A 27,985-nucleotide genomic window follows, 5' to 3' on the forward strand; every position below is an offset into this window, starting at 1 on the left:
GATATTTTGTTTACGTATGGAACAATTTGACCAGTCACCATAGGGACTTCCTATGCAACTTGTAATTCAATTGTGAAAAACGTTATGTTGACATTTAATAGTCAAACTGCCTCAAATATGACTTTTAGTGAGTCATGGTACAGCATTTATGATATATCATATTGGATAAAACAAAACAAACTTTAATTGCAGCTTCGACTTTCATGTTTTATGTTTGATGTTTATTTCAGGGTGAATTGTCACTGCATATTATGTGGATTGGCCTTGATTGAATATTGCCAATTGTCAGTGACTCGAACTGACACTGAATGGGATTTCTCAGTTGACTCTTCCAATCAGTAATTAGTGGTATTTTGGTTTATAGGAGGATCAAATAACAGTTCACTCTACCCATCACTAGTGGTATTTGGCTTGTCAGAAATCAAATATCAGTTCACTCTACCCATCACTAGTGGTATTTAGCTTGTCAGAAATCAAGTATCAGTTCACTCTACCCATCACTGGTGGTATTTGGCTTGTCAGAAATCAAGTATCAGTTCACTTTACCCATCACTAGTGGTATTTGGCTTGTCGGAAATCAAATATCAGTTCACTCTACCCATCACTAGTGGTATTTGGCTTGTCAGAAATCAAATATCAGTTCACTCTACCCATCACTAGTGGTATTTGGCTTGTCAGAAATCAAATATCAGTTCACTCTACCCATCACTAGTGGTATTTGGCTTGTCAGAAATCAAATATCAGTTCACTCTACCCATCACTAGTGGTATTTGGCTTGTCAGAAATCAAGTATCAGTTCACTCTACCCATCACTAGTGGTATTTGGCCTGTGGGGATCAAATATCAGTTCACTCTACCCATCACTAGTGGTATTTGGCCTGTGGGGATCAAATATCAGTTCACTCTATCCATCACTTGTGATGTTTGTTTTTTTTTTTTCTTTTCTTGGGGACACAGCACAGGAGTTTCCACTTAACTTTTGGAATGAGATGACATAAGTAATTAGCATGAGTCAGGATAAGTATAAAGGATATGTTTACCCTAAAAAATGCATTTTTGTAGCTTTTCTACCTGTGATGTATGTAGTAGGTCTTAAGTTGAGCTTGTTGAGAGTTCCTTGTATATTGACACATAATTTTCATGTTCTAAGACACATTGGCAACCAGGAAATATTTTATTAACTAAACACTAAATATATGGTCATTTGCTAATTTGAAGTTTGGCATTGCAGCATTGTAAGGACAGTGCCCACCCCAGCGCAAGGGGCGAGCCATGTGTGCATGCAAGCTAGACTTGTCTCCTTCGGGATCCACTCCAGCACTCTGTGAACTTGACGATCTCCTAACTCTTGTGTCCATGGCGTCCTACCAAGGGGATTCCCCCAGTGAGGGCGACCTATATGCTCAGTTGGCTCAGAAAGAGCAAGACCTGATCCTTGCAGCTGAGCTTGGGAAGGCTTTGCTGGACAAAAATCTCGAACTCTCGACCAGGAATGAACAGCTACTGGAAGAGTACTCCTCAAAGATAGAGGTATGTGACATTCAGTGTTCAAAGCTGCTACTTGTCCGCTATCCCGAGGCTGGAAACATTTCTATCCATTCACAAAAATCACATAAACATGCTCACTCACTCACTCACTCAATTACCCTCCCACACAGTCAACCTCACTCACTCACCCTCCCACACAGTCAACCTCACTCACCCTCCCACACAGTCAACCTCACTCACCCTCCTAGCAGGGGTGGAAATTAAAAAAACAACTTCACTTGCCATCGGACAAGTTTAAAGCCAATTTTCACTTGCCCTGATTTCATTTTCACTTGCCCAAATAATTTCAAAATAAAACTTCAAATCATCAATATGTGTTTATCTCTTTCAACACCGTAGGCCGGTTTTCCGGCCAAGAAGCATCGAGTCCCCGGACACTGTAGGCCGGTTTTCCGGCCAAGCTTGAGTCACGTCAAAATAGTATATATTTTTATGGACCTATATCTACCTGTAATATCATTCATTTATTAAATCTGTCACATTTCACAATGTCTGAAATACGTATTCCATTTCAATTTATCATTTTTTATCGATAAATTAAAAATTTATTCACTATTTCCCGCGATGTTATTGAAAATAAAATTCTCGGACACACATTTCGACAACGGGTCCTCATCGAACGTGTCAAAGAGCAAAAATAAAAGCAAATCTTTAAATATATTATACAAAGTGATAAATAAAATCAACAAAAATATATCTAAAAGTAATCAAACTTACATCTAAGTTATTATTTCCATCGTTTCAGGCGATCGCGTGTAATGTAAGTCAAATGACATCTCGGCTTTCGTCGCCTTGAATTCTCGGCTCGGACACGATGTTTCAAGCAAAAATATATGCATGAAAAATCTTTGGCACAGCTCGTAACCTAGCACGATACATTCACGAAGTTCCATATGTTTAATATATATCGTGATTTCCTGCTTAAAACGTTCAGAATAACTCGATTTAACAAAAATCTTTCGCCAACTTCTGAAATTTATCAAACACGAGCTCGGTATCACAGCTGTAATTTGATTGGCTGCCGGAGGTCACGTGCTCAAAATTGACCAATCATGAAAATTGTAGCAGATTTCGGCAAGAAAGCGTCATTAGAAACCAATTTTAATCCAATGAAATCGCTTGTTATAACTACGGAAAAAAACAGGTGATGTTACGAAAGCGCGATTACAAAATTTCTCTCAGCTAATTTATTGTCCAATTTTACCAGTAGTTAGACATGTAGACAGTGATAGTAATTTCCAATATTACTTGCCTCCGGACAAGTTAAAGTAAGTGATTTTGTTGCCCGACCTCGTATTTCTACTTGCCCCGAAGGTCGGGAAATGGCAAATTTCCACCCCCGCCTAGTCAACCTCACTCACCCTCCCCCACAGTCACTCACACTCGGCCTCCCACACAGTCAACCTCACTCACCCTCCCACACAGTCCCTCTCACTCGCTCATCCTCCTACACAGTCCCACTCACTCATCCCCCCACACAGTCCTACTCACTCATCCTCCCACACAGTCCCACTCACTCACCCTCCTACACAGTCAACCTCGCTCACTCATCCTCCTACACAGTCCCACTCACTCATCCTCCCACACAGTCAACCTAACTCACTCATCCTCCCATACAGTCACTCTCACTCACCCCCCCCCCCCCACACACACACACACAGTCAACCTCACTCACCCTCCCACACAGTCAATCTCACTCACTCACCCGCCTACACAGACAACCTCACTCACCTACCCACACAGTCAACGTCACTCACCCTCCCACACAGTCAACCTCACTCACCCTCCTACACAGTCAACCTCACTCACCCTCCTACACAGTCAACCTCACTCGACCTCCCACACAGTCCCACTCACTCACCCTCCTACACAGTCAACCTCACTCACTCATCCTCCCACAGTCACTCGCACTCACCCACCCACACAGTCAACCTCACTCACCCTCCTACACAGTCAACCTCACTCACCTCCTACACAGTCAACCTCACTCATCCTCCAACACAGTCAACCCCACTCACCCTCCCACAGTCACTCTCACTCACCCTCCTACACACTCAACCTCACTCACTCATCCTCCCATACAGTCACTCTCACTCACCCTCCCACACAGTCAACCTCACTCACCCTCCTACACAGTCAACCTCACTCGACCTCCCACACAGTCCCACTCACTCACCCTCCTACACAGTCAACCTCACTCACTCATCCTCCCACAGTCACTCGCACTCACCCACCCGCACAGTCAACCACACTGACCCTCCTACACAGTCAATCTCACTCACTCACCCGCCTACACAGACAACCTCACTCACCTACCCACACAGTCAACGTCACTCACCCTCCCACACAGTCAACCTCACTCATTCATCCTCCTACACAGTCACTCTCACTCACCCGCCTACACAGACAACCTCACTCACTTACCCACACAGTCAACGTCACTCACCCTCCCACACAGTCAACCTCACTCATTCATCCTCCTACACAGTCACTCTCACTCACCCTCCCACACAGTCACTCTACTCACCTACCCACACAGTCAACCTCACTCACCCTCCCACACAGTCAACCTCACTCACTCATCCTCCCACACAGTCACTCTCACTCACCCTCCCACACAGTCACTCTCACTCACCTACCCACACAGTCAACCTCACTCATCCTCCCACACAGTCAACCTCACTCACTCATCCTCCTACACAGTCACTCTCACTCACCCTCCCACACAGTCAACCCCACTCACCCTCCTACACAGTCCCACACAGTCAACCTCACTCACTCACTCACCCTCCTACACAGTCAACCTCACTCACCCTCCCACACAGTCAATCTCACTCACTCACCCTCCTACACAGACAATCTCACTCACTCATCCTCCCACACAGTCCCACTCACTCACCTACCCACACAGTCACTCTCACTCACCTACCCACACAGTCAACCTCACTCTCACCCTCCTACACAGTCACTCACATTCACTCGCTCACTCACCCTCCCACAGTCACTCACATCCACTCACTCACTCTGTGCAGGAACTGGAGCAGGAACGGCATGAGCTGCATCTGCGTCTTGAGAAGATCGAGGCAGAGTATGAGAACACTGTGAAGGAGCTGCAGTATGACATCGGCTACCTGCGCCACGAGCTGCAGTCCAGCAAGCAGCAGGAGCTGACGGGTGACAGGGAGCGCTCACAGACTATCCGCAGCCTCAAGCAGCAGAATGAGAGACTCAACGAACAGCTCAAACAGGTAGTGGTCAGGAACAGCTATAAGGTGTTACAAGGTCCTGAAGTTGTGTTTGATGATCCAATAGATTTTTCACTGTTTATGTGTACTAATAATACTCTTTGACATTCAAGACAAACGTCAGACACCACTGTCAGCTTGTGACAATGTCAGGTGTCCAACACTTTAGGCGAAACACTGGATATTTGAAACAACTTGGCCTCATACAATCTGAGAATGGCAGAAAAGGTTCATTCAAATGTTGAGATTGTAAAAAGTTGCTTATACATACATGATATAGAACAATTGCAATTTAAATCAGTTATGTGAGAGTATTACAAGTGGGTCTATTACTAACTGTTGTGGTAAGCGTCTGAGACCTGCATAACTTTGGGCTTTCCTCCCACGTTAACCTGACACGCCATGATATAACTGGAAATTTAATATCTGCTTAAACCCAACTCACTCACTCAGCTAACTGTTGTTTCCATGGTAACAGTCTGCGCACCGTGAGGAGGAGTTGGGGGAGGAGGTGCAGACTCTGAGGGAGCAGATGATGTCGAAACGGACGTCGATGCACGAACACGTCATCCACCTGGAGATTCTCCGGGAAGAGGTGAGTACACTCAGGTCGAGCAACTTCGCCGATGTGAGTATCATTGAATTATGTACCGTGGGTATGTCCATTTCTGGAAATAATACAGTGTTACATTTGTCAAAATAGACAGACACAGGTTCTTTGTATACCTTTGTATTCATTAGCCAACACAATACACCTGCTGCACACACACATGTGGACACTCAACTGCTAACCTAGGCAAACAAAGATGGCCGCTGTAAAGTCATTCCCAAAAGCAGATGACAGTTTTGTATCCACATATTAACAACCTTTGTAATGTGTTTATTTCAACTAATGCAGAGTTTAGTCTTTAAATACAAAGATAATTTAAGCATGTCAAATGAGCTGCTGACACCGGTTTTGTGTTTGTGATGTCACAGAAAAACCAAATCCAGGAGAAATGCCATGAGGTTGAGAAGCGGATCGGGATGCTGACCGAAGAGCGTGACGCCCTGGCCTGTAGTCTGGAGGAGTCCCACGACCGCATCATGATGCTGGAGAGACAGAAGCAGGAGAAGGACCAACAGGTAAGATGGCGAATGCCGACAGGTGTCATCCCTTTTGGTATTTCACTTAACAGTCTGAATTTGATCTATGTCTATTTAGCTTAATTTGCTGTTATCCAAATGATTGCTAAAATTGTTGCTATTTATAACTTATCACTGTTTGTTGTTTAACGCCGCACTCAGCAATATTTCAGCTATATGACGGCAATCTGTAAATAATTGAGTCTGGACCAGACAATCCAGTCATTGACATCATGAGCATTGATCCACGCAATTGGGATCGAAGACATGCATCAACCAAGTCAGCGAGTCTGACCACCCGATCCCGTTAGTCACCTCTTACTACAAGCATAGTCGCCTTTTACGGCAAGCATGGGTTACTGAAGACCTAGTCTGTCACCGATCTTCACGGGTCACTTCTCGCTGATGAAAATTAAAGATAGGGTAACAAGACGGATCAGTGTGCCGACTATTTGACATCTCCAGTGAGGACAATAGTGTCTCAAGCACCATGATCCAAGTATTTCAGAGCATTGTCTTCCTGCACAGTGGTGCAGAGTAGTGTGGTCCAGAAAGTCTAGGTACAAACTCTGAGGACTAGTGAAATAAGGTACCGGACGGTTCTTCAAAAACTGAATGTCTACTGCTGCAGCTACACCACCATCTTGTCCCTGTTCTAGCTCCACCAGCAGCAGCGGGAGGTGATCGAGCTCCAGGAGGCCAACGCCCAGCTCCAGGCACAGGTGGAACATTTGTCTCAGCAGAGTCAGTCCAGCTCCACCGGGCCCTCCATGAACCTGTTCAGCGAGCTCACCGCCATGTCGCCCGGCTTTGAGAATTCCCTACACAGCGAGATGCGGGAAGATGTAAGTAGGTGCTGCCAGGATGTGGGTGGGTCTACCTTGCCTTTGTTGTGGCACCCAATGGACATGGGTGGGTCCATCTTGCTCGTGGTGTAGCTCTACAAGTATGTGTGTGGGTCCATCTTGCAGGTGACTGGCACCCCTAGGATGTGGGTGGATCCATCTTGTCAGAAGTGTAGCACCCCTAGGATGTAGGTGGGTCCATCTTGCCAGAGGTGTAGCACCCCTCCTAGGATGTGGGTGGGTCCACATTGCCAGAGGTGTAGTACCCCTCCTAGGATATGGGTGGGTCCATCTTGCCATAAGTGTAGCACCCCTAGAATGTGGGTGGGTCCATCTTGCCAGAGGTGTAGCACCCCTAGGATGTGGGTGGGTCCATCTTGCCAGAGGTGTAGCATCCATAGTAAGTGGGTTAGTCGATATTGCCAGAGGTGTAGCACCTCTCCTAGGATGTGGGTGGGTCCATCTTGCCAGAGGTGTAGCACCCCTAGTATGTGGGTGGGTCGATATTGCCAGAGGTGTAGCACCCACGAGTGGGTGGGTCCATCTTGCCAGAGGTGTAGCACCCCTAGGATGTGGGTGGGTCCATCTTGCCAGGGGTGTAGCACCCCTAGCATGTGGGTGGGTCTATCGTACCAGTGTCATGACACCCCTAGTATGTGGGTGGGTCCATCTTGCCAGAGGTGTAGCACCCCTAGGATGTGGGTGGGTCCGTTGTGCCAGTGTCATGGCACCCCTAGGATGTGGGTGGGTCCATCTTGCCTGTGTTGGGGCACACCTTGGACATGGGTGGGGCCACCTTGCCATTGGTTTGGCACCTCAAGGACGTAGCTGGGTCCATCGTGTTGGTGTTGTGGCACCATTTCTTAAACCTTTTCACCTCTCTCTTTGATGCCTATGAATACTATTAAACACATTTATGAGGTCATGGAGTGATCACATCCAGCCGTACAAAACACTTGTCTTCTCCTTGGTATTGTATACTGCCAGTACTGATGGTATGAATGTCGTTACACTTCAGCACCCTCTCAACCCATGGCACCGCAGCATGTCGGCAGAGATGCTGGATGAAGACGACTATGAGTGTGATGATGATGACGACCAGTTCGAGATGGCGATGCTGGCCAACTCCACGATATCGAACGAGAGCAGCTTCCTAACAGAGTTCCAGGAGGCCACGGCCACCTCATCCAGCAGAGAGGAGGAGACAGAGGTGATCCTCCCTTTCATATCTGTTCTTCCTCAGCTGCTGCCATTCCCTGTCTAGAGTTACCTCCCTTTGATGTGCCATAGCCTCAGGGGAAGATAGTGATAACTAACAAAAGACTGATTTTGAGAAAATCGCATTTGAAAATTTGAGGTTGCCTGAAAAAGGTTGAAATTAGTTTGGAAAAAGGCCTTCATTTGTTTGTTCGATTCTTTGTTCATACAGATTGTGTTTCTAGCTTTGTCAGCAATAACTCATGCTCTTGGGTTTCATCAAAGTGGTAAAGCTCTAAGATCTAAGGCTGTCCTCCCACAGGATGCTGACATGTGATGATATAAACGTGAAACATTTGAAATTGGTGTTAAACCAACACTCAGTGACTCCCCCCAATTGGACTGTTGTCCAGGACTGATTGTGTGTGGTGTGGAAGACCTCAGTGGGAGACTGTTTCCCCCTTGATTGACATGATTGACATTACACAGCGCATCGATTGACATGACAGTTGTTATGGGAGAGTGGGTACAGGGAAAAGTGATTATACACTAGATTAACATTTAATGTCCCATGCACAAGGCATGATGATGATGATGATGATGATGGCATCCATAAATTCTCTTCCTTGTGTGGATCACTTCTTAATGACATTCAAAGACATGATCATGATAGGTCACTGACCGCCTCCGTGGTCTAGTGGTAGAGCGTCCGCCCGGAGAGTGGTAGGTTGGGTTCGATCCCCGACCGCGTCTTACCAAAAGACGTTAAAAGATTGTACTGTGGAGCTCGGCATTAAGGGGTTAAAAGCAAGGATTGGTCGGCTCGTAGTCAGTATACTGTGTCTGAGTGGGATAAACATGTTAAACTGCGGCATGGTATCTCAGTGGCCTAGCACTATAAATCAGCATCAGTCTGGTCTAGTACAAGCAGCCACACACACACACACACACATGTATGCACATCGCTATATAAGTGCAATAAACTTAACTTTGAATGTATGACATGGTTTTTGAGATTTTAACATTGAGTTTTAGATATATGCGACTCAAAAGAAGTATACAGTCCTATGAGAAAATCGGCTGTTCTTATAATTAGTAGTTTGTTGCGGTGTCAAGAATACAGGTATTTTACAAGCCTTGCTTTTCACACTTGAAGAGAAAAGATGTTGTCATGGGTAGTGTTTCTCACTGGTGGTGTTGTCTCCAGCTGCGCACCGAGGTGATTGGGACGTACAAGCAGCTACAGAAGATGCTGAGAGTCATCAAGGGGGAGAGCACCTGTTCCAATGACTCCTCAGATGAGGATGCTGGGGCCCACGGAGGACAGGCCGGCAAACTGGGTGACTGTCTACATGATCTACAGCAGCTGATGCAGGACATGATGAGCATGCATATGGTGGGTGGCGTGATGTACAGTGTGTGTACAGTGTGTGTACAGGGCGTGTACAGTGTGTGTGAAGTGTGTGTACAGTGTGTTCAGCGCATGTGTAAAGTGTGTGTACAGGGCATGTACATTGTCTGTGAATTGTGTGTACAGTGTGTGTGAAGTGTTTGTACAGCGTGTGTACAGGGCGTGTACAGGGTGTGTAGTGTGTACAGTGTGTGTGAAGTGTATGTACAGGGCGTGTACAGCATATGTACAGTGTGTACACGGCATGTGTACAGGGCCTGTACAGTGTGTGTACAGGGCGTGTACAGTGTGTACAGGACGTGTACAGCGTGTGTGAAGTGTGTGTACAGGGCATGTACAGTGTGTGTGAAGCATGTGCACAGCATATACAGCGTGCGTAGTGTGTGTACAGCATGTGTAGTGTGTGTAAAGCATGTGCACAGCATATACAGCGTGCGTAGTGTGTGTACAGCATGTGTAGTGTGTGTGAAGCATGTGCACAGCATATACAGCGTGCGTAGTGTGTGTACAGCATGTGTAGTGTGTGTAAAGCATGTGTAGTGTGTGTACGGCATGTGTACAGTATGTGCAGCATGTGTACAGTGTGTGCAGCATGTGTGTAGTGTGTGTACAGTGTGTGAAGTGTACAGCGTGTATTGTGTGAAGTGTACAGTGTGTGAAGTGTACAGTGTGTGAAGTGTACAGCGTGTGAAGAGTACAGCGTGTGAAGTGTACAGTGTGTGAAGTGTACAGCGTGTGTAGTGTGTGTGTACAGTGTGTGTAGTGTGTGAAGTGTAGTGTGTGTAAAGTGTACAGCGTGTGTAGTGTGTGTGTACAGTGTGTGAAGCGTACAGCGTGTGAAGCGTACAGCGTGTGTAGTGTGTGAAGTGTACAGCATGTGAGGTGTACAGCGTGTGTAGTGTGTGAAGTGTACAGCGTGTGAAGTGTACAGCATGTGAAGTGTACAGCATGTGAAGTGTGTGAAGTGTACAGCGTGTTTGTAGTGTGTGTACAGTGTGTGAGGTGTACAGCATGTGTAGTGTGTGTACTTTGTGTGAAGTGTACAGCGTGTGTGAAGTGTACAGCGTGTGTGAAGTGTGTACTTTGTGTGTACAGTGTGAAGTGTTCAGTGTGTACAGTGTGTGAAGTGTACAGCGTGTGTAGTGTGTGTACAGTGTGAGGTGTGTAGTGTGTGAAGTGTACAGCATGTGTAATGTGTACAGTGTGAGGTGTACAGCATGTGTTGTGTGTGAAGTGTACAGCGTGTGTAGTGTGTGTACAGTGTGAGGTGTACAGCGTGTGTTGTGTGTGAAGTGTAGTGTGTGAAGTGTACAGCGTGTGTAATGTGTACAGTGTGAGGTGTACAGCATGTGTAGTGTGTGAAGTGTACAGCGTGTGTAGTGTGTGTACAGTGTGAAGTTTGTGTACAGTGTGTGTGCAGCACATGTACAGTGCGTGTACAACATATGTACAGCGTGTGTAGTGTGTACTATGTGTGTACAGTGTGTGTATGCCACTATACTAGTGCAATAATATTGACAGCAACTTTATTTCGGCCATTTTATTACCTCCCGTCACCATCTCAGTGTATGAATTTGATTGTTCCAGGAACAAAGTGACTATTCCTATGGGGGAGCCACAGCATCGGCGTCAGCGTCTATGGTGTCATCGCTATCCATGGACTGCATGGAAAAGTCTATCAGCGACCTTCACGTGGAGCTGATGACGGCGCAGCGTGACCTGAACAAGGTGCAGCAGGAGTGTGCCACTCGAGATGCGCAGCTCATGCAGAAGAGTGCGGAGTTTGCTGCCATGGCCCAGAAGGTAGTCATCGACTGTGTTTGTCCACGTACTGCCCCCAGTGTTACAAATTAAGCTCGAGAGTCAAGGGGTGTTTGACTGCTTGTCATAGCCCCGAATCTTAATAATCTTTTAAATACAAAAGCTTGACAAAAAAGTAATGACTTGTTTACATGATTATATAGCTTTAACATTGTCTATGCAAATTTTAATTTCAACTTTCCCACAAAAAAGGCAGTAAAGGTCAAGGACCCTAGACACCATAATTTCTAACACTGCTCGACTTTGTAACCTGTATATCTACCTGTTCTTGTGTATAGACAGTAGACATATAGACTCCATAATGCGTGCATATTATCAGCATCTTGTTCTCTGCAGTAGTAGAGAGTCACTGGAGCATGATCCTAGTGGTTGTATGTACTCCTTTCTTAACTAACATTGTTTTTGTGTACGTTTTCTCATCTCTTGATATAATGACAATGTAATCAATAATGTAGGTGACCCAGCCAAGGACTTCCAGTGTGGTTCACATGCTTGACACCAACTAGTGTTTGAAGGAGGGGTACAATGACATGGTAGTCAAGTATCCTATCGTATACTCTGCTGAAACAGTAGGTCCTGCAGTTGTATGTGCAGAGTTGTGTCCCTTAGTCATGCCAGAATCCTATGATCATGGGCTCAAATCTTGGTTCGCTCTGACTATTTTTCTAAGTTACTCAGCAACATCCAGTTCTTGTGGGTTTCACTAAAACAGTAAACGTCTGATACCTGTATCAATTCAGGCTTTCCTCCCACGCCAAGCTGACACGTAGTGAAATAACTAAAATACTGTTAAAAATGGCGGTATATCAAACTCACTCACTTTCATATTACCTCCCAGGTGACCATCGTCTATACTTGACAGGTGTTGTAGACGCTGCTTCATGCCCAGTGAATACATAAGTCCCCGTGCAGTGTGGCAATGACGTGTCTATTCAGTTAACTATTGAAAATGAGGTTGTTGGTAACTCACAGAAGCCAGATGACCCCTACTACGTGCATGAACACAGGTCATCGCACAAATGGCAATATTCTTCCTACAGCTTTTGTCAGCCTTGCAGCCATCTTCTCTACAACAGCAAGGTCGTTCAAGGTTAATCCACAGAGTTAGGCTTATTTGTCGTCCCGGAGTTCTACTCTTGATGCCTCCCTGCTACATTGCACATCGGCTCTATGTATCCACTGTGTGTTAACGTGGTGAATACAAACCCCTGACGTATGACAATGAGCATCTGTATGACTGCACCCTAGCAGTTAGGGCTGTAATAATTCACCAATACCTACGATATCATCGATACTAAGGTACAGACACTATTTGAATCGTCAGTTTGTGAGATCATGATACGCTTCAAATAGAACAGAAACTGATACAGTTTCTTACCTTAATGGAAGGAGTAGCATCACTCAACTTGTAAGCATGGCGTAACACGAGGACGGGATGATAGAGGACAAGGGGGATGCATATTAAAAAACTGTTTTGTTCTTGTTGTTTTTTTCATTAACAAGTTTTTGTTTTTGAGATAATAATTAGTAAATGAATGAGTCCAGAGGTGTATCGTGATACATATTGTATTGCAAGATACAAGGCAGTACTTAGCTCTACTAGCAGTGAAATGTGTGTGTGTGTCACTATGTTCCCGGTGTGGATTCACATCATTAGCCTGGATGTACGCAGCCTTTCAGTCCATAAGGCAATACAAGAGGTGAGACACATTAAAGTTGCCATCAAATCTTTATTATTTTTTCCAAGCAGGGAGTAAGTTTAATTGTTTGGGTCGTCTTTGTGTTGAAGTATCACCCGGGGGCCATGCTGGCTCACTGCTGCTTCCCATGGATGGCCAAGTTAAAGATCAAACTGGCTCCGCTGATGGTCTGTTACCTGGTATGTCCGACGCCGACAGCGTTCTTTCATCTTCCTAACACTGCCGCTAACCTAACAGCTTTCCTCATTCAATAGCATCCCGCTCACATTGCTGCTAATCCATTTTGTTGCCGCTGTAGATGTGTTCTTGAAGCAGCTCAGTATTAAGTGTTTCCTGTTTGTCGGAGTTGCTTAACCATGCACCCTTTGCACAAAATGATCTTAGTGCTACGATTGTTATCAGTTAATGTTAAACTATGGGAGATATGATTGTGTAAGTGCTACGGTTGTTGTAAGTCTACGGTAAAGTATCGGAATGACAATGGTCTTAGCACTACGATTGATGTAAGTGTATGTAAACGTGTGGGAGTTACGATGGTCTTGGCACTACGATTGTTGTAAGTGTATGTAAACGTGTGGGAGTTACGATGGTCTTGGCACTACGATCGTCATAAGTGTAGTTTAAAGTGTGGGAGTTATGATTGTCTTCGCGCTACGATTATTGTAAGTGTATATTAAAGTATGGTAGTGACAATGGTCTCAGCTTAGCTCTATGATCATCATAAGTGTATGTTAAAGTATGGTAGTGACAAGTGCTAAGCTCGCTTTGTGGAACAGGGCCCAGGTAGTTAGTCACACAAGCCTGTCCTAAGTCATGCCAGACATTATGACAATGCTGTGTCTGAAATTTATCTTTTTTTAACACACACTTATTTGTATAGTTGGCCTCTTCTCTCCTGGCATATTCATCCAGACAATCTGTAAAATAGGGAAGTAAGTTGGATGTGTTTATCCTGCTAATTGACATGAGTAAATCTAATGTTCCCAACAGTTGAAGGTTTTCTCAAAACACAGCAGATACATTGATGAGTAATATCCTCATGTTCCATTCTTCAAGATGGGAGTATTTAACACTGTCAAGTACATGCAGAATAGTATCTGGAGGCTTGGACACCCAGTTTTCCTGTTTGAGTTTGTTTGTGGAAGTATGCTTAGAAAGCAGGTATAGTCAGTAGAAAAGTAAAACTAGCTAGGATTTCAGGTTTCTTGGACTTTGGACATGTGACTAGCTTGAACTGACACTGGTTAGCAACTCTGTACAGGTTGCTGTTGTATAAGGCGATTTTAGCGCTAAGGTTGTTGTTACTCCCATACCCTAACATAGACTTACAACAGTCGTAGCGCTGTTGTTTTGTACACCCAGGGCTGTAGTATTGGTGCTCCTATTGCCAGGCTTGTACACTTGTAGGTACACTGCTGCTTTCAGTATGTTGCTAGTAGCCCATCATCATGACAGTCATCATGGTCATCGTCATCATCTTCATTGTGGTGGACTGACGCCTCCTGTCCCTACTGACCCCTACTGACCCCTACAGTCAGTAACCTCCACGCTGCATGTCTCCCGTGTGTGTGTTCAGGTCAAGGACGTTGTGGTGCATGAAACATGAAGGTCAAATTGTCACGACTTAGTCACATGTGCATGGAGAAATATGGTCTTATTTCAGTGTAATTTTAAAATATGTTCACTGTGTAAGCATGATTGGGTAAAGGACATGTCACTTGGACAACATTGTCGGTGTTGTTACTTGGCACCATCCTGTTATGAGAATCACAACCATTTATAAAAGGCTGTAATATTTAGGTGCATGTATTCCATTTTATGTAACGTATCGGCAGTGTTGTGAAGCATGCCAAGTTTAGTTTCTTCAATCTAACCATGCTAACCTTCCTATGTGTGTGCATGATGAGCTGGTGCTAGTCTTCCCCTGGCTTCCCCTGGCTTGTACATGTAAAATGTTTTTTCCTGCACTCTGAGACTAAATCTTGGCTTCCATTTGCCTCATTCCATGGTGATTTAAGAGCAAATAAAGAAGTTGTTGTACACAACAATACAAAGTGGTGGCGGGTTGTCATTCTGCCAAAATGATTCAGTTAAAAAAATTAAAAATACACAGAGAAGTGGTGAAATTCTGACAGATGGGCTTCTACTTTACGTTTCAGCAAGCCCTTTGTAATTTACCTGACACAAGACAACAGGCTAGCAGTTAAATCGACCGCTGCTGGACACTGACTGTTCAAAGTACTCCAGTATACAACAGGATTGTTGTTGATACCAATGTTGGCTTTTGGATTGCAATTCCTGTGTGAAGGCCTTAATGCTTACTAAAGTTATGAATGTGTTGTCATAGCATCTAACAGTAGGCGTATTTATTGGCTTGCTCCTGCAGGAACAGCAGAATCATGATTCATGCCTATTGTCACTGGTTACGGATGTGTTGTCATGGCCACTAACTGCAGTTGTACTTCTTTACAGCTGCAGGAGCAGCAGGACCGCCTGGTACAGCTGCAGCGTGAGCGGGATCAGCTGCAGGACTCCATGATGGGCGACATCTCCAAGGACAACATCCTGCAACAGACCAGGAAGGACCGAGACCTCGCCATGGAGAAGTAGGGGCACCCACTTCCTCACATGGGGCTACAGTGTCTATCACTCTTTTGTCGTTCTGTATATGTTTCATTGCTAAACTTCTGATGTATGTCCCCGGTAATGCATGCTTGTCCTTGTGGAGATTCCAAGAAAGAACATACTCCCAGTGCCCCTAGTTGTCTCCCTGTCGGGATTCCAAGACAGAATATGCCCCTAGTTGTCTCCCTGTGGGGATTCAAAGACAGAATATGCTCCCAGTGCCCCTAGTTGTCTCCCTGTGGGGATTCAAAGACAGAATATGCTCCCAGTGCCCCTAGTTGTCTCCCTGTGGGGATTCCAAGACAGAATATGCCCCCAGTGCCCTTAGTTGTCTCCCTGTGGGGATTCCAAGACAGAATATGCCCCCAGTGCCCTTAGTTGTCTCCCTGTGGGGATTCCAAGACAGAATATGCCCCCTAGTGCCCCTAGTTGTCTCCCTGTGGGGATTCCAAGGCAGAATATGCCGCCAGTGTTCCATGCTTATGTCCCTGTGATGTTTTCAAGGGCGAATATGTATCACTCTCACTCACTCACTCACTCACTCACTCACACCTGTGTTACTGTTGTAGAGGACATCAGCTGGAGGTGGAACTGGCCAAGTCCAAAATGGATCTGATGACTCTCAACCAGCAGCTGGTGGGCGCCATCAAGCAGAAGGTGACTCTCTCACAGGAGCTTGATCAGTGGCAGGTGCGCACATACTAACGCTTCCTACAGCCATACAAACACTGCCACAGGAGCGATCCAGTTGTAGTACTGGCTATCAACTAGCTCTCTGGGAGTTCTTCATTTTGGCATTTGAAACACTGGTTAAAAAACTGGTTGAAATTTCATCCAATTTGACTAAGTTAATTATATTTAGAAAAGAGTTGTGATTTTCTTTTGTAAGATGCAATCTTTCTCTTTTTATGTTTTGTGAACCCTTTTAATTTAGGCGGTAATCCTGTGAAATCATCCAGATTAACAAAAAGCAGGATTAATGCATTGTGGGCGGTCACTGTGACATTGTGTTTGTATGGCAACCTCTTACACTTCCTTCCTTGCTGCCTTTCAGACTAACCAGTTACATGCAGTAATCTAATGTTAACTGTTTAACACATGCTTTCTAATATGTCATGAATAGATCATGTGGACGACTTCTACCTCAGTAAGTAGAAATCTATTCTCTCATATTGCGGGATTTTTTGGAATATGAATTCACTTACTTCTATTCTTGTTAACATCCTTAGATAATCACTGTTGAGAGAACATGTTTGGTTGCTGTGATTGCATGTGCATCTATCCCATCCCCAACCTCGTCGACAACATCTTGGACATCACATCCTGCCACACCCACCTCCAATCACGAACATCACATCCTGTCTTTCCTATCTTTCCTATCTCTGCCCTCATCCACATCCTCATCCAGACCATCTTGGACATCACATCCTGACCCCCACAATCTCGGACATCACACCCTGTCTTTCCCATCCACATCATCTTGGACATCACATCCTGTCTTTCCCCTCCACACCATCTTGGACATCACATCCTGCCACACCCACCTCCAATCACGAACATCACATCCTGTCTTTCCTATCTTTCCTATCTCTGCCCTCATCCACATCCTCATCCAGACCATCTTGGACATCACATCCTGACCCCCACAATCTCGGACATCACACCCTCTCTTTCCCATCAACATCATCTTGGACATCACATCTTGCTTTCCCATCCACACCATCTTGGACATCACACCCTGTCTTTCTCCTCCACACCATCTTGAACATCACACCCTGTCTTTCCCCTCCACACCATCTTGGACATCACATCCTGTCTTTCCCCTCCACACCATCTTGAACATCACACCCTGTCTTTCCCTCCACACCATCTTGGACATCACATCCTGTCTTTCTCCTCCACACCATCTTGGACATCACACCCTGTCTTTCCCTCCACACCATCTTGGGCATCACACCCTGTCTTTCCCATCCACACCATCTTGGACATCACACCCTGTCTTTCCCATCCACACCATCTTGGACATCACATCCTGTCTTTCTCCTCCACACCATCTTGGGCATCACACCCTGTCTTTCCCATCCACACCATCTTGGACATCACACCCTGTCTTTCCCCTCCACACCATCTTGGACATCACTTCCTGTCTTTCCCCTCCACACCATCTGTGACATCACACCCTGTCTTTCCCATCCACACCATCTTGGACATCACATCCTGTCTTTACAGCTAACACATCTGGGCTTTGTTTCACAAAGTGATCTTCGCGCCATCAGTCACAGATTAAAGCATTTGCTTGTCATGCCAAACCCCTGGGTTTGATTCCTCACACTGATATAGCGTGTGAATCTTATTTCTGGTGTCCCCCGTGGTAATTGTGCTGGAATATTCCTATGTCAGATGTCCCCCGTGGTAATTGTGCTGGAATATTCCTATGTCAGATGTCCCCCATGGTTACTGTGCTGGAATATTCCTATGTCAGATGTCCCCCGTGGTAATTGTGCTGGAATATTCCTATGTCAGATGTCCCCCGTGGTAATTGTGCTGGAATATTCCTATGTCAGATGTCCCCCGTGGTTATTGTGCTGGAATATTCCTATGTCAGATGTCGCTCGTGGTAATTGTGCTGGAATATTCCTATGTCAGATGTCCCCCGTGGTAATTGTGCTGGAATATTCCTATGTCAGATGTCCCCTGTGGTAATTGTGCTGGAATATTCCTATGTCAGATGTCCCCCGCGGTAATTGTGCTGGAATATTCCTATGTCAGATGTCCCCCGCGGTTATTGTGCTGGAATATTCCTATGTCAGATGTCCCCTGTGGTAATTGTGCTGGAATATTCCTATGTCAGATGTCCCCCGCGGTAATTGTGCTGGAATATTCCTATGTCAGATGTCCCCCGCGGTTATTGTGCTGGAATATTCCTATGTCAGGTGTCCCCTGGTGATAGTGCTGGAATATTCTTATGTCAGGTGTCTCCGCGGTGATAGTGAGGGAATATTCTTATATCAGGTGTCCCTGTGGTGATAGTGCTGGAATATTCTTATGTCCGGTGTCCCTGTGGTGATAGTGCTGGAATATTCTTATGTCGGGTGTCCCTGTGGTGATAGTGCTGGAATATTCTTATGTCGGTGTCCCCGTCGTGACAGTGCTGGAATATTCCTACAAGTGCCTGTCCTTGTCTATGTTAGAGTAGGGGTGTTTTGCCCATTTCTAAACAGAGATCACTTTGTGACAACGGGTCCATCTTTCCTGGCCTGCTGTCTGAGCTGTGTTCCTGACAGGCTCCACCAGGGAAGGGTTTGGTTGTGGGTGTGCTTGAAGGAGTACACGTTTGATTCACACGATTGGATAACTGAGTTGATTATGTTTCACTGTAAATGTTTGTAGCTGTCCCGATATATAAACACATATATTGAAAAGTTGATTGAAAATATAAAACATTTTCTCTTTATTATATATAAGTCTTATGATTTGATTTCCTTTTTCTTAATTTGAAAGTATTTTCTGTTTGTAATATCACTCGATTTTTTATGAATATTTTTTATATCCCTAATACTAAATTGTTTTCTCATTTGAATTTTGTTTATTTCATATCATGCTTTTATATGGTCTTCACCTAATAAACGTCTTTATAATGATTAACTTATGATTTCATGTTCAACTTGGTTTCAGAGGAAGTGTTATAAAACATTGTTGTCGTGCTTTTTGGAATACATGGTATTTTGCCCAGTAGGGATTCCGGGTTAGAACTGGTCCCCAAAGGCGGTTGTAAGAGGCGATATTTATGGATTGGATGAGCAGGCCTGCTGACTTGGTTGATTGAGTGTCTTGTACACCAACACCATGACATTGCTCATAATATCTATCACTGGATTGCTTGGTCCAGATTTGATTAGTTACAGGCTACTGTCATATCACTGGAATATTGTTAGATATTGACTGGGGCATTAAACAACTGACATGACATGGTATATATCATGTTATTAACTGTAATGAATGATTGTTTAAACCAGTCCTCACTACCACCTGATAAAGCTGTGTTTGTTTGAAATGTTAGACTGGACTAACATTTTGTTTTGTTTGTTGTGTAAAGCTGCACTCAGCAATATTCCAGCTATATGACAGAGGTCTGTAAATAATCGAGTCTGGACAAGAGAATCCAGTAATTGATATCATGTGCATCGATCCACACAATTGGGATACGATGACATGCATCAACCAAGTCAGCAAACCTTACCATCCAGTCTTGTTAGAAGCTTCTTACAACAAGCATGGGGAAATGTAGATCTTAACAGGCATACAAATGATATGAGTATTTAGAGCATAGTACTATAACCAGGATATTATATCAGTGATCCCACATGCACAGAGTTGTGTGCCTTTGTCACGCCAGGATCTCCTGCTCTCTAGTTGGAATCATAGGTTTCCCTGATTATCATCCTTGGACTGACAGCACCTGTGACTTGTACCTGTGAGAGCCTGGGACAAGTGATGGTATCATGAATGTCTTGTTGAGATAGGACTAGGGAACTAGGCAGTGGTGTTGATGTTACCATGGACTCTGGGGACTAGGCAGTGGTGTTGATGTTACCACAGAATCTGGGGACTAGGCAGTGGTGTTGACGTGACCATAGAATCAGGGGACTAGGCAATGGTGTTGATGTTACCATGGACCCTGGGGACTAGGCAGTGGTGTTGATGTTACCATGGACTCTGGGGACTAGGCAGTGGTGTTGATGTTACCATGGACTCTGGGGACTAGGCAGTGGTGTTGATGTTACCATGGACTCTGGGGACTGGACTCAGGGGACTAGGCAGTGGTGTTGATGTTACCATGGACTCTGGGGACTAGGCAGTGGTGTTGATGTTACCATGGACTCTGGGGACTAGGCAGTTGTGTTGATGCTACCATGGACCCTGGGGACTAGGCAGTGGTGTTGATGTTACCATGGACTCTGGGGACTAGGCAGTGGTGTTGATGTTACCATGGACTCTGGTGACTAGACAGTGGTGTTGATGTTACCATGGACTCTGGGGACTTGGCATCAATGTTCAGATAGACTCATGGTGTCTTTTAGATGCTTTTGATGTTGGAATAGGCCCTTGGTGATAAGGAGATGAGGTTAAGATTGACCTATCGTGACTAGGCAATGGTGGTGATGTTGAGATTGACCTATGGTGACTAGGAGATGGTGTTGATGTTGAGACAGGGATGTATCAAGACCTGCTCAGAGGCGATATTTGGCCACATGTCTGAAGCACGTCAGTAAAAATTCGAAAATCGGAAAAATATAAAAATTCCCATTTCATGTTAATATATATGTAAGTAATAGCTCATTTTGAGGCTTTGTAGAGATAACCTGTTCTTCAATGAGAACAGGACCAATAAATGGGAAGGTTTCAGTGCTTAGTTTTATGTTATTGCATAAGGATACAATCAGAACATGTTTAAATACCTCTAAATTTAAGAAAATAAGAAATGAATTTATTTTTTCCACTTTGTCAGGGTCACATAGTTTAGAATCCCAAGGTGCTGACTGAATGGTGTTGATGTTAAGATGACCCCATGGTGTTGACTGAATGGTGTTGATGTTAAGATGATCCCATGGTGCTGACTGAATGGTGTTGATGTTAAGATGATCCCATGGTGCTGACTGAATGGTGTTGATGTTAAGATGATCCCATGGTGTTGACTGAATGGTGTTGATGTTGCAGACGGACATGGAGCATCTCCTCCACTACCAGAAGAAGGAGACAGTGGAACAGTCGCAGAACGAGAAGGAAGCGGAGGCTGAAGAGGATGATGATGAGCTAGAGGAAGAACATATGAAGAAATCCACTTCTGCTGGCTCCTTCTTCGCTGGGAAGAAGTCATGACATCATCGCTGTGTGGACTCCAGGTCCATGGTGTGGCCGGATGATGAAGTGGTGTTTGTGTTACAGCCGGGGGAAGTACTTCATCAGTAGGCAGCCAGTGGCGTTTGTGTTACCATGGTTACACATGGGGAAGTATTTCATCAGTAGACAGCCAGAAAGTGGATGGTCAGCAATCTGTGGTCAGCCAGATGTCTTCAGTAGGGAGGTACAGGATGTATTTCCCTACTTCGTGGTTTACATCATCAGTAGTGTGGAAAGACCTTTGAACTTGTCATCAGTGTCATTAGTTGATGTGAAGTTTGTCATCATTTATTGGGATCTCGTGTCTATAGTAATATTATCATGATTATGGAGCTAGATACCATTCAGTAGTGGATGTATTTGTTATGACACTTGTCTGTGACTCGTGTCGAGATTTAGATTACAGTTTCATATTCAGCAACATTACATCAGGTGTATTTTCATTACTAAAAATATGAGTGTAAAAGAGTCAACTTGAACTTGCTTACAGGATATGAGCTCAAATATATGAACTGCATGATAATGTGAATTGTAGGCATCCCAAGGCTGCTGTTTGTGAGCAAGACAAGGACGCTGACTATGACTTGACTATCCAACCCTATTACCAGCAGCGCTTGTGTATGTGAGGAATGTAAGCTTCAGTGTCTGCAAACAAACATTCAGGTGTCCAAGGAATAACTGTCAGATCAGGGCAATATTACATTGTAATTCTGCACTGATCTAGCCACTTAGTTTTGAATATGGTTTATTATGTATACCGAATTTAAAATTTAAGGAAATCAAAATGGGTGTTTTATTAATTCAGAAACAACTTATTGTATAGGGGAAGAAAAATGCCTACTTCAAATCAAAATGGTCTACATCCATGTATTATCATTGTTGACCTTGTAGTTCCTAGTTACCCGTCGGATAATACATATTATTGTTATGTATGCCTATAAGCATTGATAATGTCCCAGCTGTTATTCCACATCGGACTTGACATAATATACACCATCTCATCATCCTGTCCAGTGTGCTGAAGGTATTGGTCGTGGATGACGCATATTTGATGTATTCTCATCACAACATTCTGTGAGGGCTGATGCTGTGTAACATGAACCTTTTTGTATTTATATTTATCAAATATGTTGGATCATCGTCGCTGTTCATGCTTCAGAGAATCTCTGTTTGAAATCTCAAATCCAAAGCTACACAACCACGTTTCAACAACATGACATTCAACAGATTCTGGCTCACCAAGAACTGATACGTCCTCGAAACCCAGGAGTCAGGGTTCATATCTTGCCTCGCAGGAAAACATGGTCTTGCTGGTTTGGAGGACGGAACAGAGATGGGTGGCCCATTTTCCTCTCAGGAATACTCCTCGTTTAGCTGCCAGAATCTACCACAGAGGACTCTGTGTCCAACAATAAGAGCATTGTGTCACAGACAATAGCGCATTGTGTCACAGACAATAGCGCATTGTGTCACTGACAATAGAGCACTGTGTGACGAAACAATAGTGCATTGTGCCAGACAATATGAGCATTGTGTCACCATGAAGAACATTGTGTATTGTTGATAATGTGATAAGAAAACTATTGACACATCATCGATGATATGAAAATGGTATGAACTATTGTACCTGCATTATGTCGGTGAGGATAAGGGGGTTCCTCCCACGTACATTGTCAGTTTGTCCTTGACTGTTCAAATAAAAGAGTTAATATATTCTGTGGAATTGGCCCCTGGACTTGCCCATGGCTGATCTTCTACAATCTCAAGTGTTCCATGGGATCTAAAATGGTGCAGATATATTAAAAATCTGAACAATTGCTGTGAAGACTGTTGTACGCAACTGCTATCATCCACATTGGAAACACTGCATTTGTTGAAGTGAAATTCTTGACTCTTGATACAGCTGTACCATGTAATACTATGTACAGGAGTTACCTCCCTTGTGTTGTACCAGTTTGTGTTGTTTGTCCTACAGTACCGCAAGATGAGTCTACAGACAGTCGTGGGGTTGGTGGATTGCCTGGAGGACATAAGAAAGAAAATAATGAAACCTGCTGACGAGATTTCTTCACACAAGAAATCAATTAATCCCAAATCCCTTGAAGGAACTAGAAAACAACCATGTTCCGCTGACTTGCTACAAGACCAGGGCACACACACAGCTGTGGTAGCAGCATACTGACATAGAGATAGGTCATGTTTGAGAATAGGTCATGTTTACTTGTGTAAGTTAGATGTGTACGATCTGTCATTTCATTGTTAAATTTCCTTCACATACATATAAGCTATGCCATTTGAAACAGTGGAGCATAATTCTGAGATTATGGTTAAGCTGAGTAGTGTTAAACTTGAAGAAATTTTATAGTATGTACATTTATGGGACTGACTCGCAGGCTCGAAATATTTAAATACACATTAGTAAAAAGTTGCATACACAAGACCAATGAATTACATATACATATGTATCTTATATATTGTATATTATAGATACAAGTTTGAGACAATGTAATGCTAACTTTACATTAGATTTCAACTTAGCATTGCGAAACTTAGTATATATCTTAATATGACCGACCCAACAGATTCTGTTTTAAGTTTTGAACATGATTACTTGTTTGAAGAGAGTGCTACACTGACAGTGGGAAGATGGAAGGACAGTTGAACTAGTCCCCACCATGGTCAGGAGTCCGGGGGATGGAGAGTCAAGTGTACAGGCCTATCAGTGGAAAACTGAGATTTGTCCGTAAAGATAGAACATCAAGTTGCTTTGTACGATCTCAAGGTATATTTCAACTCTTGGGTCTATTTTTAGGGACAAATCTTTGTGTTTTCATAGGGCTGCTGATGTAGAAAGTTGTCTATAGTCGATATTGAAGTATTATATATTTGTCTGTCATTTTTCTCCATATAGTAAATCCTATTTATTCCTTGATATTTGTAATATTTAATCTAGTCAATCATTCATTGCACATTTGTGTAATACTTTAAAGTGTGTACATTAGGATGTATTTCACAGTACCCTGTGAGTGTAAACATTACAGGTGCAGAGTTGGGTGGACAGGTTACTATGGTAACTGAGAATTATTGCAATGCTCTCATTCAGTGGTTTATTTGCTCAATATTGTGAACTTTGCTGCAGTTTTACAATGTTTTACTTTTGCACACCATGCCGACTTTTTGGTGAATAATATCTTACTGGATGATTTTAATCATATTTAATCTATTATCATATTATTCATGTCAAGAACATTCAGCTGAAATGTTTTTTAGTTGTTTTTTTACATCATGTCTACATCAATGATTAGCAAACCCGTATAATCAACCATGTGTTCAAACCTGATCATGACATTCAGTGATTTGAGGACTATATACCATTCTCAGTTTGTAAAATATTCAACAGGGTATCTATAGATAATTTACAGACACTGAAAATATCTGATATCCCTGAATCTGAACACTTCGGCTTTTGATTGGTCTCAGTTGGGGGGCCTTTATTATTACATGTGATACCCAGGAGTGAAATCAACTATGAGGTGCCAGTCCACCTACACAGTCTGTCTACAAGCATTGAGCTAGGAGCTGAAGTACATGTCATGCCTATTATTTTTTTTATAATGGCTGGACCATTTTGATTTGTGAAAGGATTGATACACTGAAATCCAGTTATCTCGGGGACGTTCTAATTTGCATCATGTTACCTGCTTTGTGCATCACATGGCATCACATCACATGAAGCTCCAGGGGGCATGTGTTGTCCTACATGCTCCAGAGGGCACCTGTTGTCCTACCTGCTCCAGGGGCCACCCACTGTCCTACATGCTCCAGGGGGCCACCTATCGTTCTGGATATCAAGGGGGCATGGGTGGCCCAGTTGTCTAAGGTGCCCGAATTCTCTGTGCAGAATTAATGTCGTTTGGCATGCCAGAAATCTATGATCGTGGGTTCGAACCCTGATTTGGCCCGATTATGTTTCTAGGTTAAACTGGTTTGTCAGCACCATACCAGTGCTAGTGGGTTTCACTGAAACGTGGTAAACGTCTGAGACTTGCATCACTTTGGGCTTCCTCCCACATTAAAACTGACACGCCATGATATAGCTGGAATACTGTAAAGAGCGGTGTTAAACCCAACTCACTCACTCACTCACTGGATGCTCCAGGGGCCACCTGTTGTTTTGGATGCTCCAGGGGGCACCTGCTATCCTGGATGCTCCAGCGGGCACCTGTTGGCCAGGATGCTCCAGGGGGCACCTGTTGTCCTGGATGCTCCAGAGGGTACGTAATGTTCTGGGAGCATCTCAAATGCCATTTGAAGCTTTCATACCCCCATCCTGCCTGTAAATGCTGCATGCCTCATGAATGATCTCAGGTGGAAAAGGCAGAAAATGAGATTTACATGATCATGATAGACTTGTGTTTGTTAGCAAACCAATGATGGATGATGATGTTATAAGTATGAAAATGAGATGCAGTAACTATGGATATTTCTCCCCTGAATGTTGGCGGGGTCAGCTCTGGCGATAGGTTAATCATAACAAGTCTCTTCAAGCAGCAGTTTATCAGGTTCTATTCCGTGCTTGTCAATAATGCAATAAACCGGTTGACCTTGAAACATTTAGTGAGTCGGTGCATTTGAATTGATGTCCAATCTTTGCTGGTAGAGACAGCTTTTACAGAAAGCTCAGAGGCAATCTGTACACTATTTGAATTGGAAGAAAGACTTGATCTTATTTCTAAGGTTTATGATGCTATCTTTGATAGTCATATTTGATATTAGTTTGTTGACAAATGTCATAGTTTTAATTTTTAAGGACGTGCCAGTTTTAAGGGCGTTGTTGCTATAGTTACACCACAGTTATATCAGGAGCCAGGAAGCTTTGTTATTTATGTTGCACAAATCTCTACTATATGTTTTTGTAAGTAGAATTATTTATCAGAATCCTGTAGTCTTCGGATAATGGTCCGAGGAAATTAACCATATGACATTTCTCATCCTGCGAGTTCATTATCAGACGCCATTTAACTTCCATGTCCGTCAAGTACCAGAAAAATAAGCCAAAGACTTCACCAGTCATCCCGAGCACATGTTTTAGAAGCTCATCACGACAGGAACGAGCGAGTTCCCTCACAAAAACATAAAGATCTCAGCTTCACAAGAAATTGCATTAATACCGTAGCTTCTCATCAACCGTCTAGCATGAGTGTGTCAACCATTGTTCCGTGACTTGTCATCTATGATAAACAGGACGCTTCCATGATGACCTGCACAGTGTCCCAGGTAGATGTACATGATGCCAAACATTTAGTGGTCCCACTCTTGTTCCTGGCTTGGAGTAGACACCGGCGTGGACCTCCTCAAGTAGATGTACCCAGGGATACACAGACCTGCTTCCTTCTTAGGCACGTTACACACATGTATTGTTTCTTTGTTTTAAAGTGTTACAGATCTCACTGCGTGTGACAGTACTAGTTATTGCTTGTTATGCTGTTAAACATAAGTAGGGCTGCCCCAACTAACTGACGTGATCGGCGGGTGCTCCGAGGGCGCACTGTGGCAGGGTGAAGGTCAGGTTGATGGGACCATGTGTTAGAAGTGGCGAGGGAAACACTATGGAATAATGATGTAGGGTGAGGCACAATGTGACAGTATACCGATGACATCATCTGGGATGTCCATTGTCATGACAGAGGGCTTACTTGTGTTCTTGAAAAAATATTTTAATTAGAAGTGCATGCAAATCAGTTTCCTGAAAAATTTAGTCTCGAATAAGATAAAATGTTTGGCCTGTATCTTGGAATTTGTTGTTCTAATTGCCATAGTATGTTCTTGCAGTATGTGAGCAGCATTGGCCCCCTTCAGAGGAAATGCAGACATGCACCCTCACAATCGCTAGGTCAGTGCCAATTTGACGCCCATCAACCACCACCCCATCACATGGAACGTCCTGTCGGGACTCGGTAGCCTTTGTATCTTCTCCCAGCACAGCTTGCTTGTTACAAGAGGTTTGTCGCCTGATAACCTGTGATGTTGTTAGGTTTAACCACATGTTAATGCTGTTGTAGACTACTTCAATTTGTGGGTGGTTGTAGATGTACACATTATGACCAATAAACATTTTGAAAAACACTAGTTGCATATTGTTGTTTTTCTGCATGTCTTGTTTTGGGGATCTTATGTTTCTAGGTTTGTCAGCACCATACCCGTGCTCGTGGGTTTCACCGAAGTGGTAAACGTCTGAGACCTGCATCACTTCGGGCTTTCCTCCCACATTAAGCTGACACGCCGCGATATAACTGGAATACTGTTAAAAGTGGCGTTAAACCAAACTCACTCACTCACTCACTGTTTTTGGGATCTCACAACCGAACATACAATTAGAGTGGAAATTATCACTGCAATACTTTTCAAAGCAGCTTGAATCAACACCCCACCCCACCCCACCCCACCCCACCCTTACTTGTAATATCACATCCGATGAACACAATTTGTTGAATTGTATTATGCAAGTCGAGGTAGTCTCGTCCACGGTGGGATTATACGTGATTGATACACAGCTGACAGATATCA

General features: G+C 43.9%; 1 protein-coding gene across 4 annotated transcripts in view; it reads left to right on the plus strand.

Annotated features, from left to right (window-relative positions):
• LOC139472237 (BICD family-like cargo adapter 1) overlaps positions 1–27,518 on the plus strand; it is a 32,288-nt gene extending 4,770 nt beyond the window's left edge. For 2 of the 4 annotated variants that reach the window (XM_071254618.1, XM_071254617.1), the window contains exons 2-14: positions 1,232–1,530; positions 4,581–4,796; positions 5,272–5,388; positions 5,772–5,918; positions 6,578–6,763; positions 7,782–7,973; positions 9,168–9,356; positions 10,959–11,174; positions 12,982–13,071; positions 15,365–15,498; positions 16,087–16,207; positions 16,641–16,664; positions 21,236–27,518. In XM_071254618.1, the coding sequence (XP_071110719.1) occupies positions 1,273–1,530; positions 4,581–4,796; positions 5,272–5,388; positions 5,772–5,918; positions 6,578–6,763; positions 7,782–7,973; positions 9,168–9,356; positions 10,959–11,174; positions 12,982–13,071; positions 15,365–15,498; positions 16,087–16,207; positions 16,641–16,664; positions 21,236–21,397 (2,052 nt within the window). In that variant the 5' untranslated portion in view covers positions 1,232–1,272 and the 3' untranslated portion in view covers positions 21,398–27,518. The remainder of the gene's footprint in view (positions 1–1,231; positions 1,531–4,580; positions 4,797–5,271; positions 5,389–5,771; positions 5,919–6,577; positions 6,764–7,781; positions 7,974–9,167; positions 9,357–10,958; positions 11,175–12,981; positions 13,072–15,364; positions 15,499–16,086; positions 16,208–16,640; positions 16,665–21,235) is intronic. The other 2 variants (XM_071254619.1, XM_071254621.1) reach the window with 2 other exon arrangements.
• The last annotated feature ends 467 nt before the right edge of the window (positions 27,519–27,985 follow it).

The sequence above is a fragment of the Haliotis cracherodii genome, unplaced genomic scaffold (assembly GCF_022045235.1).
Source record: "Haliotis cracherodii isolate W230 unplaced genomic scaffold, xgHalCrac1.p SCAF_24, whole genome shotgun sequence".
Classification (NCBI taxonomy): Eukaryota; Metazoa; Mollusca; class Gastropoda; order Lepetellida; family Haliotidae; genus Haliotis; species Haliotis cracherodii.